Consider the following 15,983-nt stretch of genomic DNA (forward strand, 5'->3'; position numbering starts at 1 on the left):
GAGCTTGCTGGTTGGACCTGCCACGTCCCACCAGGGCGCTTGGAAGGGATCCAGGGCGCCCCGAGCCTCATATAAGAGGAGGGTCAAAGGGGAGCTTCATAATAACAACGAAAAGAAAGTCTTCCACTGCTTGCTCTACTGCTCTGCGCTCCTACGACGCTAACAAAGATCCGACAATACGCTCCTTTCTTTGTTTTTTATTCTTGTCGGTATTTGCTTTATTTCCATTAGCATTCCTGTACTTTAATTTGTAATTATTTTCGAACTGCTAGTGATTGCCCACCGAAAGCACCCTTGTGTGGGGGCCTTGGAGTAGGAGTCGACACAGGCTCCGAACCAAGTAAAAGCCAGCTTGTGTTAGCATTGTCCTTTTATTTCCGCTGTGTTTATACTCGAACGATTTTATGTTTCGATATTCACACCCCCCCTCTATCGAATCTCACGGTCCAACAACAACTAGAGTAAAGACTTCAGACAGAGTAACTGAAGCATTTCCAATAAATATAGGGTTACATCAAAGATCAGCTCTAAGTCCCTTTCTTTTTATATTAATTATGGACGAATTCACTGCGCACATTCAAGATATAGTACCGTGGTGCATATTGTTTACAGATGATATTATTTCGATAGATGAAACACATGAAGGAGTACATGCTAGATTAGAATTTTGGCGAGAAATACTAGAAGGGAGAGGTTTTAAGTTTAGTAGATTAAAGACAGAATGTATAGAATTTAAATTTAGTAATATTGGAAGTAATGAGAAATTGTTAAGATAGCAGAGGACGAGTTATCCGAAACTGAGAGATTTAAATATTTAGGATTATTTTTGTAAAATGATGGTGCGATTGATAAAGATAACTTATATTGAATACAAGCAGAATGGTTGAAATGGAGGGGAGCGTCATGTGTTTTATGTGACCTCTAAAACTTAAAGGTAAGTTCTATAAAATTGCAGTTAGATCTACTATGCTATATGAAGCTGAATGTTGGGCTATGACTCGAGCACATGAGCAGAAGATGAGAGTTACAGAGATGAGGATGTTAAGGTGGATGCATGGACATACGAGGATGGGCAAACTCTGAGAGTTGCAGAAATGAGAGGATTAGAGAGAAAGTTGGAGTTGCATCTATTACGGAAAAACTCCGAGAGACGCATTTAAGATGGTACGAGCATGTACTTAGATGACCAATAAATGCTCTAGTTAGGTGATATGAAACTATGACAAACACACATATCAAATGAGGAAGAGGAAGACAAAAAAAAGACTTAGTTAGCAACAATAAAATAAGATAAAATTTATTTAAGTATAGATGATAATATATTAGGAGATAGAGCTCAATAACATAAAAGGATATAATCGACTTTACATAGTGAGATAAGGCTTGGTTATTGTTCTTGTTATATAATCATATTAATCAAGTCTACTCCCACTAAGTGAAGTTGATTGTATAGATACTTCTATGTTATTAAATTTTATCTCCTATTATATCATTATTTATATTTAAATAAATTTTATCTTATATTATTACTATTAATATAAGACATCTCCAATGATTATAACTCTAAATGAGTTTTTATATGATTATAATATATTACATCAATAATATAATAATTTATTGAAACATCTATAATTATTAGAGTTTTAAATAAATTTTTTTATCCAATTTATAACATGAGTCCTATAACTTTATACTTATTATATTAATTTTGAGATAAAAATAAATAAATTTAAATTTTTATTAAAATTTTAAACTATAAACTTCAAACTTAAATCCTCACATCTATAATGGTTGATTTTTTATTTTATTTTATGGACCTCTAGTATGTAATATGCCCTAAGTCTTTTTATTATTATCTCTTTGTTAAATAATGTATATATTTATCGTACACTTGATAAAATATAGAAGAATCAAATTCAATTGAATGATGTAATGCCCCGACCAAATTCAATTATTAGAACATCTTAATTTAAACATTTGTCAATACTAATTTTGATATATAGGTTTTCCAATGCTAAGTGCAAATTTAGGACAATTAGCGCTGCCACACATGTAAACAAATTATAAAAATGTAGAAAAATATTTATTCTATTTTATTACCTTATAACTGATATCTTAAATAATTATCATAATTAAGAAATTATCAGAATTTTTACATGAATATTTAAATAATCTCCTTTGAATGGGTCATTTATTAATGCAAAGACCAAAACCCAGACCATAAGGCCAAAATTTCTCTTACACATCAAATTTTTAAATACAAAATTTACTTTAAATTTTATATTTTATCTTAACATCAACTTCCCTATCTATTTTTTAAATTTAAATTTTATAAATAATATTTTTCTAAATTTTAAAAATAAAATTCATTCTCTAAATATTAAAATATTATTTAATTTAGAAGATAGAAAAAATAAAGAAAATAGATTAGTAATAAAAATAGAGAGAAAAAAATAAAAAAAATAAAAGAGAGAAAAGAAAATAATAAAATTTTTAAGATAACTAAAATATAAAATTCTAAATAATTGTCTAAATAATATCCTCGTATATTTTAAAGAGTAAATATTCATATCAACTACTCTATCTAAAAATTTTATTCTAAATTTTGATAATGCAGTTAAAAAATCTTTGCATCAGCTATTCTATCTATTCTCTAAATTTATATTTGATGAATAATAATTTTTTAAATTTATGAAATAAATATCTACTTATAAAATAATAATTTTTTTTTTTCAATTTATCTCTTTCTACTCATTTCATAAATATTTATATAATTTTTTTAAAAAAAATAATAAAAAATTAAAGATAATAAAAATTTTAGAATAATTAATAGAATATACAGTAAAAAATAATTATCTAAATTTAATAAAATAAATTATTTATTTTAAATTTTAAATATAATAATAAACAACTTAATACGAGTGCTCTAAGAAGCACACCTAAACCATGTCGCTTAAATTTAAATACCAGAAAGTAAAGGGAAAGGCGAATCTAAGAACAAGACAGTGAGATCTTTTTCTAGACCAGGCTGGATCGTTTCCTTGAGACATAAGTTTTGTGTTACATTTCCAAAGGCTGGTTCTGTAGTTAAGAGACCTTTCAGCTTCTTTTCTTCGGTCACAGTGAACTAACTCTCTGGCACCCATCCCCTTCTTCTATATATGCAAAGAAAAATCATAGTCTTCGCTTATCTCTTTGCCTGCGGAGAAGAATCTGCTACAGCTGGTAATTATCTATCTTCTTCTTCTTGGATGTTCAATTTATATTCCTCGCGTCTCTCTATCTTCATCTTCTTCCCTACACATCTGCAATTGTATGCCTACTTTAGGATGGAGGTGATTGGCACAGTACTGGCCTCCCGATTCATTACATTAGTGTATACTTTCTCTGTTTTTACTTACACTGTTTTGCAGATCATGGCCGGGAATGTTCCTCCAACCATCCTGTTTAAGGACATATGCTCCTTGGGGCGGAAATCACACATTGCCTACATTAAAGAGATGTCTACCGCTCTGCAGAGTCTTGGCGTTCCTGCTAGCGTGTTCCAGCCTGAAACCTATCTGCTGCGTGGCTACACTAGTGCCTTGTTCGCTAAGCGGCTTCGTCCTTTACTGAACTACAATGATGCTGTTAAGTTAGAGCGTGTGCTGAAGATCGGTATCCATCACCAGCATTTCGATAACTACCGCAGTGCATCAGGTGAGCAATTCTACCATTTCCTCGAATTCTTGAGGACTCCCGCCGGCCAGAACGCCCTGTCTCTAGTTGCTCAGCAGGACAGGCTCGCCCGGAGGGGCGGGGAGCATTTTACCGCGCAGGAGATGGGCTGGATCGCCATGTTTGAAGCCCATCGCAATGACCTCAATGGGCGGCTAGACGATGTTCGTCGTGATCATCAAGTTGTCATTAATGACCTTGAGCTTCAGCTGAGTGAAGCCCGTCACCAGCTTGAGACTGACTTGGCCCGGATCAAGCGGAAGCACTTTCCTGCGAGTCTCTACACACCACTCTGCGATGTCGACTTCAATAAGGCGTGTTGGACTGAGTACACGCTTGAATGTCGTCGGCAGAAGCGGCTACCTGTTGATCTCCCTTTCTTCCGCCCATGATGCTGAGATGAAGTTTGGCGACCAGGTTGAGAAGCAACACGTTGTTGATTTCCTCGATGTCGGCAATCGCAAGAAGCAGCTCCAGGATTACATCGGCCGACGGTCGACGAAATAAAATATCTTCCCGTGGATATCAGTCTCAGTTTAAAAACAAAACACCACATGTAAACATTTTGAGCTAGGTTGGTGTTGTAGTCGTAGTCGACCTGAAGCAAGTGTTCTTCTCCATTTCAAACTTTTTCTTCTAATGCTGACATGATTGCATGCTTTGCCTTCTAATAGATGCTACTTTCTCGGCGCATGAGGTATGAACTGAGCTATTGCTAGAGTATAGGTTAACGTTTGTTAGTCATGTTGCACTGTTATTTGCTATGGTGTGCATGGAACTTATATTCCACAAACGAGTATGATGTTACCTAGTGTCTAATTTATATGATTTTTTGGGCTTGATATTATGCTGAGTACTGGATAATGCATTCTGTTATTTGATTTGTTTGACTGCAATGTTTGAATTTTTGTGCTAGTTGGAATTGCCCCTCAAGTGTATGAGAAAAGGGTATTTGACTGCAATGTTTGAATGCAAGGCGATTATTATGTATATACTGTTATGTATTTGATTACTAGTAGAGATCAATGATGACCTCATAGCAGATAAATGATTTGGGAAAAATATAGATTTATTTTTGGGCTACATATTGATCAATCCATTGACCATTTGAAGTTTCATCTCGGAACAGTTAAGTGATTAGCGTATGTTGAGGTTTGAGGTTTGTATTGGTATAGCCAAGTTAAATGCCTCCTATATGCTCCCCTATGTGTAAACCGTGATTGTCTTTTGTCAACTAGAGACGTAAAAAAAATGATAATTTTAGTTATTTTTATTTACTATCTCTGGTGATGATCGGTTCGGTTTCACGGAATTTTTCCACAGGTTATGAGGTAAATTAGGAAGCGCATGCGATGATCAGTCCAGAAGTTCAGCATCTTTTGATTATATGAGCATTTTTTTATTATACTTTTCATTTGGAGAAAAAATTTGTATAAATACATTGTGGTTATAAATTCATTTGTTTATCATTTGGAGAACAATTAAACTTTTAATTTTTCTTGATTTATCATTTTGTTTTGAAAAGTCTTGCGGATAACAATTAATCAAGTATCCTATTTTCAGTCTCTTTCTGTGTGAGTCATCCACATCGATGTTCAGTGTCCACTATGTCGATGTTCGGTGTCCACTCTTCCACATATGACTTTGCTGGCTGAGAAGAATCTGCTAGGTATTCATCTATTGATTTTTTTTTTTTCTAGGGCAATCCTCCCCTTCTTCTATCCAAGTTTTAGCATATGAATATCACTTTGCCTTTTGAGAAGAATCTCCTGCAGTTTGGTATTCATCTATTTCCTTTGTTTACATGTTTAAATTTTTTTATTCTTTTCCCTACATCTTATGTAATTTTCTACGCTCTAAAGATTATAATATAGTTGATGTGAAAAAGTTTTGTATGTGCCAGCAAAATAAAAACGAAATTAGCAGATTATATAAGTATTGCCTACAAAGTATTCTGTTTTTTTTTTAATGGAAATTTAACCACTCATATTGGATATTCATGATTTTGTTAGACATCTTCTCTAAATAAGTATCCTCAATGCTTTGATGTGTTCTTCCTTTATTCTCTTTTCAGTATAAGTGCTTTGATGTTCCTTTACTCTTTTCAAACTGTCCCTGTGCTTTTAATTCGGTAGTATCCTCAATTTTTTGATGTTGTTTTGTAATACTGATGCAGCTAAGTATTGATTTGACCATTTATGGCTAGTTCAGATTTGAGCAAAACTCAACACGACTCTGCTGACCAACAGTCCTGATCTATAAAGCATTCATGCTAAGCATGAAGAAGAGTTAGCATGTACAGAGTATGATACAGAGTATCAGATGATTTACTCTAGCCAACAAAAACAAGTGAATGACAATCGAATAGAATAATCATAAATGCTATAGATACTGTTTATAATTTTGCAATTTGTCAATGATAACTTCTATTATCTATAAGCATGAATCAAACATAAGATATTTCTAGTGTAGACTATGAACAATGATTACGTTCTAAATCCAGCCCAAATTTCAGATGATCACATTCAGTGCAGAACTACGTGAAGAAATAGTCAATTGAAAGATTCATGGTGAAATACAGCATCAAATTACAAGGCAGGCACTCAGCCATTTAAACTTATCACTACTTCCTCTTGTTTTGATATTTTTCAGTTGAAGCATAGAGAGCCAGAAAAGCTACCCCTCTAAGGGCGTAGAGACTTGACAAGTTTAATTTTGTTTGCTTTTGTGGATTGATCTTGTTGCTTCTAAAATGACAAGTGTTCTGGCAGCATCATACGTTGTACCAATAGAATGTCTCAAGCTTCTATGGGATCCCATGACTCGCCATCTTGTATATATTTTTCATTTCCGTCGGAAATTAAGGGAACTCGAGAGGAACAAACGGATACATGCCTCTGTTATGGCTCATGTTTCAACGGAGGTAGGAAATGCTGAGATCAGAGGATGCATTTGCACAGATGAGGTTATCGATTGGCTACGTGACGCTGATACAGCTGTAGCTGAAGCTGAAGACATTTGTTCAAATGCTGGAAGCATGATGCAAAATAGTTCATGCTTCCGCTTCAAGATCATGATGCGGTACAAGCTGGGGAAACAAATTCTGAGAGCAAGTAAATTTTCTTTCGATGTTCGCCTAAGGAAACCGGAGAATTTGTTTGTTCCTCCTCCACCAGTTGCGGTGCTACCTTATCCTACGTCACTAATAAAAAACAACACATCCTCTTCTCGTGCATTAGCCAAGTTGTGGGACTTCCTACAGGATGATAGCATCGGAAAGATTGGAGTTTGGAGCATGGGGGGAGTTGGAAAAACTAGACTCATGAGAAATCTCAACAATGAATTCCAAGGAACTAAGCGTTTTGATGTTGTCATATTTATAACTGTTTCAAAGAACTGGAATAAAGACATGCAAAAATTGCGTACTGATATTGGGAAGGAGTTGTACATGGAACTGGAGAAGGAAAATGAAGCAAGGGCCTTGAGGCTATTGTGTGAGAGGTTAATGAAGAAAAAGTTCTTGCTAATTTTAGATGATGTTTGGGACAAGATCGATTTGGAAAATCTGGGAATTCCTTCTCCTACCGAACACAAAGGGTGCAAAATAGCTATAACTACACGTCAAAGGGGGATTTGTAATGAGATGGAGACTGATGTGGAAATTATGGTGGAGATTTTGCCCGATAAAGAGTCATGGGACTTGTTTTATGAGAAAGCAGGTAAAAATATCCCCACAACCATAGAGAATGTTGCTCGTTCAGTGTGCAGAGAATGTAGTGGTTTGCCACTTGCAATCATCACTGTGGGAAGTGCTTTGAGAAACGAAGTCCACTTGGACCAATGGAAGCGAGCTCTAAGGTTGCTTCAGAAATCAAACTTTCGTTTTGAAAACATGAAGGATCGTGTTTTCGTACCACTGAAATTCAGCTATGATATGCTAAGAGATGGCCAACTCAAAAAATGTTTTCTTTTTGTCGCGCTATTCCCTGAGGACCATGACATTGCAGACCAAGACCTGATAGAGTACTGGGTAATGGAAGGGTACATAGAAGGTGCTGAAAGCTTGGGAGATGCTTATCAGGATGCTCATCGACTTTTGATATTACTGATCGACTCATGTCTGCTAGAAAGGAGTAGAAAGAAAGACATGGTGAAGATGCATGATGTCATTAGAGACATGGCTATAAAAATTACTTCTGATAGTACCGAAGAAGGTAAAAGGTTTTGGGTAAAAGCTGGAATGCGACTGGAGGAACTTGTCGAAACTGAGGATTTGAAGGATAAGGATAAGATTTCATTGATGGAAAATAACATACAATTGATTGGAGTTGATTTATATTGCCCAAATGCCTCCACTTTGTTGGTTAAAGGTAATGTCATGTTGTATGATATACCAGAAAGATTCTTTCAATACATGAAGCTACTTTCTGTTCTTGATCTGTCAGCCACAAGTATTGAGTTCCTTCCTGAATCTATTTCTGTGTTGGTCAACCTCAGTGCTCTCATTCTCAAAGAATGTGCCCGCTTAAAGAGAATTGATCGTGTTCAATGTCTAAAGAAACTCAGGTTCCTTGATATGAGAGAATCTGGAATCATTGAGCTGCCGGAGGGTATGGTGCATTTAACTGGATTGGTTTATTTTAAGATATCATACACCTATCGCCTTCAGAAAATCCCTGCTGGACTGATTGCTCAGTTCTCTCACCTGGAAGACCTTGAAATGAACCAGAGTTTTTATTTAGAAGGATTGCAGAACCCACAGGAAATCATTAAGCAGTTCAAGCATTTGAAATGTTTGAACAATCTCTCACTTGATTTAGAGAATGATAAACTTTCCTCTCTCCTTGAAACACACTGTAATTTGAATAATCTAGCAAGTTTTTATCTTAGAGTGGGGTCTGTTATGGCAACGTCAAAGACTGAATATGTTGCGAAAAAGGAGGGGCCAAGAAAACCGGAAAGAAGAGGAAGATGTTTAGACATCACCGGTGATGCCGCTTGCAAAAGACTTGCAAAATTTGCAAACAAGCTTTGCGTCTATCAGAACAGAGAACTCCGCTCAATATCTCAACTTGGGCTGGACAACCTTGAATGCGTTGAAGAATGTTGGGTGTGGGATTGCCAAGAGATGTGGAGTATAATTATTTCTGAGGAGCAAAAGGATAATACTTATCCACACTTGCAGCTCTTGCACCTTGAACGCCTTCCTAAACTATCGATCATCTTTTCTTACAATGTTGCTGCTGCTCCTAGCTTCTTTAATCTGCAAAAAATAATTTTGTGCGAGTGTAACATGATACCATTTGTCTTCCAAGAAGAAATGATCGATCAGCTTGGTTGTCTAGAAGAATTGGATGTCTCTAGCTGTCGGATCCTAAAAAGGATAATCGAGGGATATTTCAAGAGAGACGGAATGTGTCTGCCCAAATTACGGTGTATTTCCTTCTCACAATTGGGAAAGTTAGAACAGCTATGGTTCAGCGATCTGTCATTGCCTTCCCTTGTTGATATCAAAATCCGTCGATGCCCTAACTTAAGGCCACCACGGCTTACCAACGAGCTTGCACCAACTTTACTAGTTATTGAGGCAGAGGAGCAATGGTGGGAATCTTTGCCAGAAGATGAAATATTTAAGGTACGCTTTGCATCTATCTTTAAGCCAGCAACTATGCCCCACACAATCATGAAGCCAGCAACTATGCCCCACAGAATCATGAAGCCAGTAACTGGTAGCTTCACAGACATCTTCCAATCCGTCCACGCTAGTTCTTCCCACTAGGTATGTCTATCTCATTTGTTCCTCTAGGAATGTTATGTTGGGTGCGGAAGTGTAGAAATTTGAGGAAAAGAGATTTTTTTTATTGAAATGGGAGTTGCTACAGCACACTCGATCTTTTACAATTTCACTCTTGCTCACACCCTGATCTCAAGTGCTTGTCATATTCGAATTTATAATGCAGAATGGAACATGATACATTAACATTAAAGCTAGTCAACCATATTAACTCTTGCTAACTTACCAAAGAGATCTTCTTTTCTGGTACTTTAACATGCAATTGTAGTTCTTCTATTTCCCAAACCTTGACTATGCAATTCCACAAATTAATACAATTCAATATCCCCTCTTAATTATAATCTTGAGTCTTGAATTTGTTAAACTTTTCAATTGTAACAACTTTGGTCATGATGTCTGCCAGTTGATCATTCATCTTGGTAAACTCTATGTATATTTCTTATTGATTAACTAAATCTCTAATGAAATGATGTCGTAGTTCAATATACTTGGATCTTGCATGGAAGACTAAATTCTTTGTCATTGCAATTGCTGACATGTTATCATCATGAATTAATGTTGACTCATCTTGCTTGAATTTTAAATCTTTCAAAATTCTTCTGATCTAAACAGCCTCACAACCTGCATCTATTGTAGCTAATATTCTGCTTTTGCTGAAGATAATGCTATAGATTTTTTACTTCTTTGAACTCCAAGATATCACATTTGATCCTAGGCAAAAAAATATATCCAGAAATACTTTTTCGATCATCAATCGATCTTGCCCAATCACTATCTATCTAACCAATAAGCTTGCAATTATTTTCTTTTTTGAACTCAATGTCATGATTCTTTGTACCTTTAAGTTATCTTAAGATCCTTTTTGCTACTGTCAAATGAATTTTACTTGGTTCAGTTAAAAATCTAGATAGCAAACTTACTAAATGTGTGATATCCGACCTTGTATTGAGATAGATCAAGGAACCAATTAATTTCTTGTAGCGAGTGGGGCCAACCTTTTCACTATCATCATTAATTTGAAAATTTTCATTTAAACCCATAGGAGTAGAGATCAGCTTGTATTGACTCATATTAAATTTTTTAAGATCGTCAATATACCTTCCTTGAGATAGAAAAATGTTTCTAGGCCTTTGCTTGACTTGAATTCCAAGAAAATATTTCATAAGCCCTAAGTCTATCATTTCAAAATCTTTCATCATTTTATTTTTTAATTCTTCCACCATAGTTTTATTGGTCTCAAAGTAGATTAAATCATCAACATAAAGGCCTACGACCAAGAAGTCATATTCAATTGTCTTCACATAGAGTGATGATTCACTTGCACTTCGATCGAAGCCATTTTCGATGAAATAATTGTTGATTTTGCTATTCCATGCTCAGGGTGCTTTTCGTAACCCATATAATGCCTTCTTAAGTTGAAAACCTTGGCTTCTTTCATTTGATCTCAAAACCCTCAAGTTGTTCAACACATACTTCCTCTTGAATTTCTCCATTCAAGAATGCAGATTTTACATCAAGTTGGAAAACATTTACCTCCAAATGAGCTGCTAAGGCTAGAGTTGTACAAATTGTTTCTATCCTTGCGACTGGAGCAAATGTTTCTATGAAGTCAATTTCTGGTTGTTGAGAATATTCTTTTCCAACGAGTCAACCTTTGTGTTTTTGAATTGACCCATCTTCATTGTATTTAATTTTAAAGATCCATTTTAGATCAATAGTCTTTTTTCCTTTGGTCAAGTCAACAAGCTCCCATATTTTGTTTTTCTGGATTGTGGATAGTTCATCATGCATTGCTTTTATCCAACATTCTTCTTTTGATGCTTCTTCAAAAGTTTGAGGTTCACAGAAGAACAACTCAACCTCAACAAAATTATATATTTCACATAGTAATTTGGTTTTTCTTGAGGGACTTTCTGAGTCACTTTCTTCGTCAATTGTAGAAAATTCTATTGTAGGAACTAGATCAATACTGTAGACTTGAGATGGGCCAGGTTGAGATGATATTTGATTATCAAACCTCAATGATCCCGAGTTACAATTTCTTTCCCTTTTTAATCCCAAGTAGCATTTTCATCAAAAATAACATCTCAAGATATAATAAATTTGTCTGTTGATGGATCTAATAAATGATATCCTTTTGATTCATCATTATAGCCAATGAAAAGAAATTTCTGGCCTTTCTGATCAAACTTTTCATGATGTTGTGATGGTATAAGCGCATATGCAATGCTGTCAAATATTCTGAAATGATTAACTCCTGATTTTTTTCTTGTACTAAGTTTTATACTTTCATACGGTGTTTTATTTCTACAGCTTTAGTTGGAGATCGATTGAGAATATATATAGTTGTATGTATAGCTTTTGCCCAATAAAGATTTGGAATTCCCTTGCCTTTTAGCATACTCCTTGCCATTTCTACAATTGTACGATTTTTTCTCTCGACCACACCATTTTGTTGAGGGCATTGTTGGTTGATCCTAGAAAGATTGTACCGGTTCCACTGTACAAAAATTTTGTACAAATGTCGAACCTTTCCTAACAATCTATTGTGTTCTTTAGAAATTAAATTCGGAATCGAAAACGAAATTTAACATTATTGATTCCAAATTTAACTTATCTGTTCTTAATGGTTTAGACTTGGATCGCAAACGATGCTTAACATTATTGATCCAAATCCACCTATATTATAAATTCAATTAAATATTAATTTCAAAAATCGGCTTCCAGGTTAAACATGGCGAGACACTAGGCCTTCTTGGATATGGGAGCAACCACCACTTCCTAAACAAAGTCTTTCAATGAAATCTAATATTTAATTTCCTTATATAACCCTAGATTTAACCAAAAGGAACAATCGAATCACAAATTCAAAAAATAAAAAAAATACAAATTCGAATCACAAATTCGAAACCTAGAATTATGCCTCTTGTGTTTGGAATTCATACAAAGAAAAATTAGTATGATGCAAAAAATAATTACTAGTTATACCTTTCTTTGTATGCAACGACCTCTTGATCTTCTACCGTATCCTCTTCTTATCTCGGACGTTGTGTGGGCAACGATCTACCGAGTTGAAAACCACCCAAACCCTTCTTCTTACTCCTTGCAAGTTTCGGCCAAGCTCCTCCCCTTGAGATGAAGAGTTTCGGCCACCACCACCAAGCTCCAAGGGATGTTAGAAATAAAGCCTCCTTTCTCTCCTTCTTATCCTAGCTAGAACCGGCCACCAACAAGAGCTCCAAGAGAGGGATGAAAACCGGCCACTAAAAAAGAAGAGAAGAGGAGAAGAGCAAGGTCTAGGGTCGGCCACCACCAAGGAAGAGAGGGAGGAAAATGGAATAGAGTTGTGTCTCATGAAGGCACCTCTACCCCCTCTTTTATAATTCTTGGTCTTGGCAAATAAGGAAAATTTAAATAAAACCTTCCTTATTTTCTTTGCCATGAAAAGGAAAATTTAATTGATTAAAACCAATTTCTTTTTCTTAAAACAATATGGTCGGTCACCTCATAGCTCCAAACAAGGAAAGTTTTAATAACACAAGAATTAAAACTTCCTAATTTATTTCCGGAAATTTTTAATAAAAATTTTTCTAATAATTTTTCCCTTCATGGCTGTTATAAAAGAAAATTTTATAAATTAAAATCTCTCTTATTAAAATATTAAAACATGTGGATGATTTTTAAAAAAGGAAAGTTTTCTATAAAATTAAAATCTTCCTTTCAATCTACAAATAAGAAAAGATATCAATTTTTTTCTTAATCTTTTGTAGAAACTTATAAAATGAAATATTTAATTTTAAACTCTCTTTTTAAATCATGACTTCCACATAAGAAAAGATTTTAAATTAAAATAAAATCCTTTTAATATGATGTGGCCGGCCACACCAAGCTTGGGTTCAAGCTAGGGTCGGCCACACAATTTGGCTCATCCTATTTATTTGGTCGGGCCCAAGCTTGGGTTCCAAGCTTGCTTGGCCGGCCACCTTAGGATTGGTATAAAGGTGGGTATAGGTGGGTATAATTCTCTATATACAAGAGACTACGATAGGGACCGAGAGGAGGAATTGGTTTTGGTCTCCCGATGAAATTAAGCTTCCCATGTTCGCCCCGAACACCCAACTTAATTTCATCAATAATAATTCATACCACTAAAGAATTATTATTGAACTACCGCACCAATCCCAAATTATATTTTGGGCTCCTTCTTATTATGAGTGTGTTAGTCTCCCTGTGTTTAAGATGTCGAATGCCCACTAATTAAATGAGTTATTGACAATTCTCTTTAATTAATATCTTAGTCCAAAAGTAGTACCACTCAACCTTATCGTCATGTCGGACTAAGTCCACCTGGAGGGTTTAACATGACAATCCTTATGAGCTCCTCTTGGGGACATTATCAACCTAGATTATTAGGACACAGTTTCCTTTTATAATTAACAACACACACTATAAGTAATATCATTTTCCAACTTATCGAGTATCAAGTTAAATCTCATCCTTTGATAAGTCAAATAAATAAATACTAAATATATGTGCTTGTTATTATATTAGGATTAAGAGCACACACTTCCATAATAACTAAGGTCTTGTTCTTTTATTAAGTCAGTATAAAAAAAATTTACCTTAAATGGTCCTGCTCAATACACTCAGAGTGTACTAGTGCAATTTTATAGTTAAGATAAACTAATACCAAATTATACTATGACTATTCCAATGGTTTGTTCCTATCGATCTTAGTCGTGAGCTACTGCTTATAATTTATAAAGAACCGATAACATGATCTTCTGTGTGTGACACCACACACCATGTCATCTACAATATAAATTAATTGAACAACTACACTTAACATATAAATGTAGACATTTTGACCAATGTGATACTTTATTTCAAAATAAATGTTTATAAAAGCTAGGCTTTTAGTATATACTCCAACAGACATCGACTAATTGTTAATTGTCTTTTGAAGCCATTGCCTTTACAATACTCCATGAATGGATTGTAAAGATATTCTCCACCTCGATCCGTTCTTAAAGTCTTCATAAGAAAACTACTTTATCTCTCTACAAGTGCTTTAAATTGTAGAAATATAGAGAATGTTTAGATATTTGGCTGAGAAAATAGATCCACATCATTCGGGTAAAGTCATCCCCAAAGATAATAAAATATTTCTTGTTTCCCGAAGTAGGAGTTTGCATTGGTCCACAAATATTGGAATGAACAAGTTCTAGTGGTGCTTTAGCTCGCCATGACAACTTTGAAAATGAAAGCTTATGCATCTTTTTTCTGTAGACACAACCCTTCATAAACATTACTTGCTATTTGAATATTTGGAAGACCAATCACCATATTTTTCTCCTTTAGTAAATGATGACCCCTCTGATTAAGATGACCATATCGCAAATGTCATAGATGAGATAAATTTGCATCCTCAACTTTAAATGCACAATTGTTGTTTAGTGGCAATATGGTAGAAAACGTTTTGTTCTTTATTTCAACAGTACTCAATTTTGAGAATTCTTTTGTGTTTTAAAACATTTTAAAACATTTTAGTCATAAACATTGTTGTAATAAAACATTTTTTTGCTAGGTCACACCCTTCATTTTATTCTTTTGTGTTTTAATTTCACCTAACATCTATATTTTGAGAATTCTGGCTTTCTCATGATGGTTAAATAACTCATTTTGAATTGAACAAGTTAATCGTGGAATTAACTTGCTAAGGAGAAATTTACACACAATAAATCAATGTTAAAATTATCTCGGCCAATTTCTACACTTATGTGTAATAAAACTAATTAATTTCAGAATCAACTTTGCTTGACGCAAATTTACACTTAACAAATAGCAAGCGTTGAGACCGTGGAAAAACCCCTTGGATTTTCTTAAAAGTTGAAGATTCTTTTCGCGTTTTCTTTTATTTAACTCATTTAATTATTCTTTGTGAATCTGATCAAAATCTAGTTAGTTCATGGTTGTATCTATAAATGAGATCTAAGAGTCAGATTTATATAGGGATAAAGAGATGAGGACAAACGAAGTATGAGACGGACGATTTGGGATAGAGGGCTTCAATAGCAAAGAGGAAAGAGTTATTTATTTGTTTTTTTTTAAAAAGCCGGAACGAATATTTGGCACTGTTGAAGGAGAGCATTTCTGCCAACGTGAGGCAGTGTGACCGTGTGAGTTGGTGTACAAGCAATATTTGTTGCTGTTGAAGAAGAGTATTTATAATTACTCTAGTGAATTTAATATTATTGTAACTGTTTTAATTATATAATAGATATTTAAGATAGTTGTTATAAGTTAATTATCCTACCAGATTGGTAAAAATTAAGATAAATATTTATTTTATTAAATTTAGATAATTATTTTTCACTAATACTATATTAGTTATCTTAAATTTTTTATTACCTTTATTTTAATTTTATTTTCTTCACTGTTTTATTTTTTTATTATTTTTTCTCTCCTATAT

General features: G+C 34.4%; 2 protein-coding genes across 10 annotated transcripts; both read left to right on the forward strand.

Moving 5' to 3' along the window:
• Positions 1-3,067: 3,067 nt before the first annotated feature.
• Positions 3,068-4,320, forward strand: LOC121998040. The gene is made up of 2 exons (XM_042552759.1): positions 3,068-3,225; positions 3,414-4,320. Exon 2 carries the CDS (start codon positions 3,417-3,419, stop codon positions 4,107-4,109), a length of 693 nt encoding a protein of 230 aa, XP_042408693.1. The 5' UTR covers positions 3,068-3,225; positions 3,414-3,416; the 3' UTR covers positions 4,110-4,320.
• A 900-nt stretch (positions 4,321-5,220) lies between these two features.
• Positions 5,221-15,712, forward strand: LOC121998038 (probable disease resistance protein At4g27220). 9 transcript variants are annotated; one of them, XM_042552757.1, is made up of 4 exons: positions 5,222-5,386; positions 5,894-9,352; positions 9,427-9,496; positions 15,524-15,712. In XM_042552757.1, exons 2-3 carry the CDS (start codon positions 6,470-6,472, stop codon positions 9,448-9,450), a joined length of 2,907 nt encoding a protein of 968 aa, XP_042408691.1. In that variant the 5' UTR covers positions 5,222-5,386; positions 5,894-6,469; the 3' UTR covers positions 9,451-9,496; positions 15,524-15,712. The 9 variants fall into 9 exon arrangements, with proteins under 9 accessions (XP_042408692.1, XP_042408691.1, XP_042408683.1 ...); XM_042552758.1 differs by lacking the exon at positions 15,524-15,712 and having other exon boundaries at positions 5,221-5,386; positions 9,427-9,598; XM_042552749.1 differs by having other exon boundaries at positions 5,894-9,496.
• Positions 15,713-15,983: the final 271 nt, after the last annotated feature.

The sequence above is a fragment of the Zingiber officinale genome, chromosome 6A, assembly GCF_018446385.1.
Source record: "Zingiber officinale cultivar Zhangliang chromosome 6A, Zo_v1.1, whole genome shotgun sequence".
Taxonomy (NCBI): Eukaryota; Viridiplantae; Streptophyta; class Magnoliopsida; order Zingiberales; family Zingiberaceae; genus Zingiber; species Zingiber officinale.

Excerpts from the sequence above, each read along its gene's own strand:
- LOC121998038 (XM_042552749.1), top strand. The coding sequence starts at position 6,470 with ATGACAAGTGTTCTGGCAGCATCATACGTTGTACCAATAGAATGTCTC.
- LOC121998040 (XM_042552759.1), top strand. The coding sequence starts at position 3,417 with ATGGCCGGGAATGTTCCTCCAACCATCCTGTTTAAGGACATATGCTCC.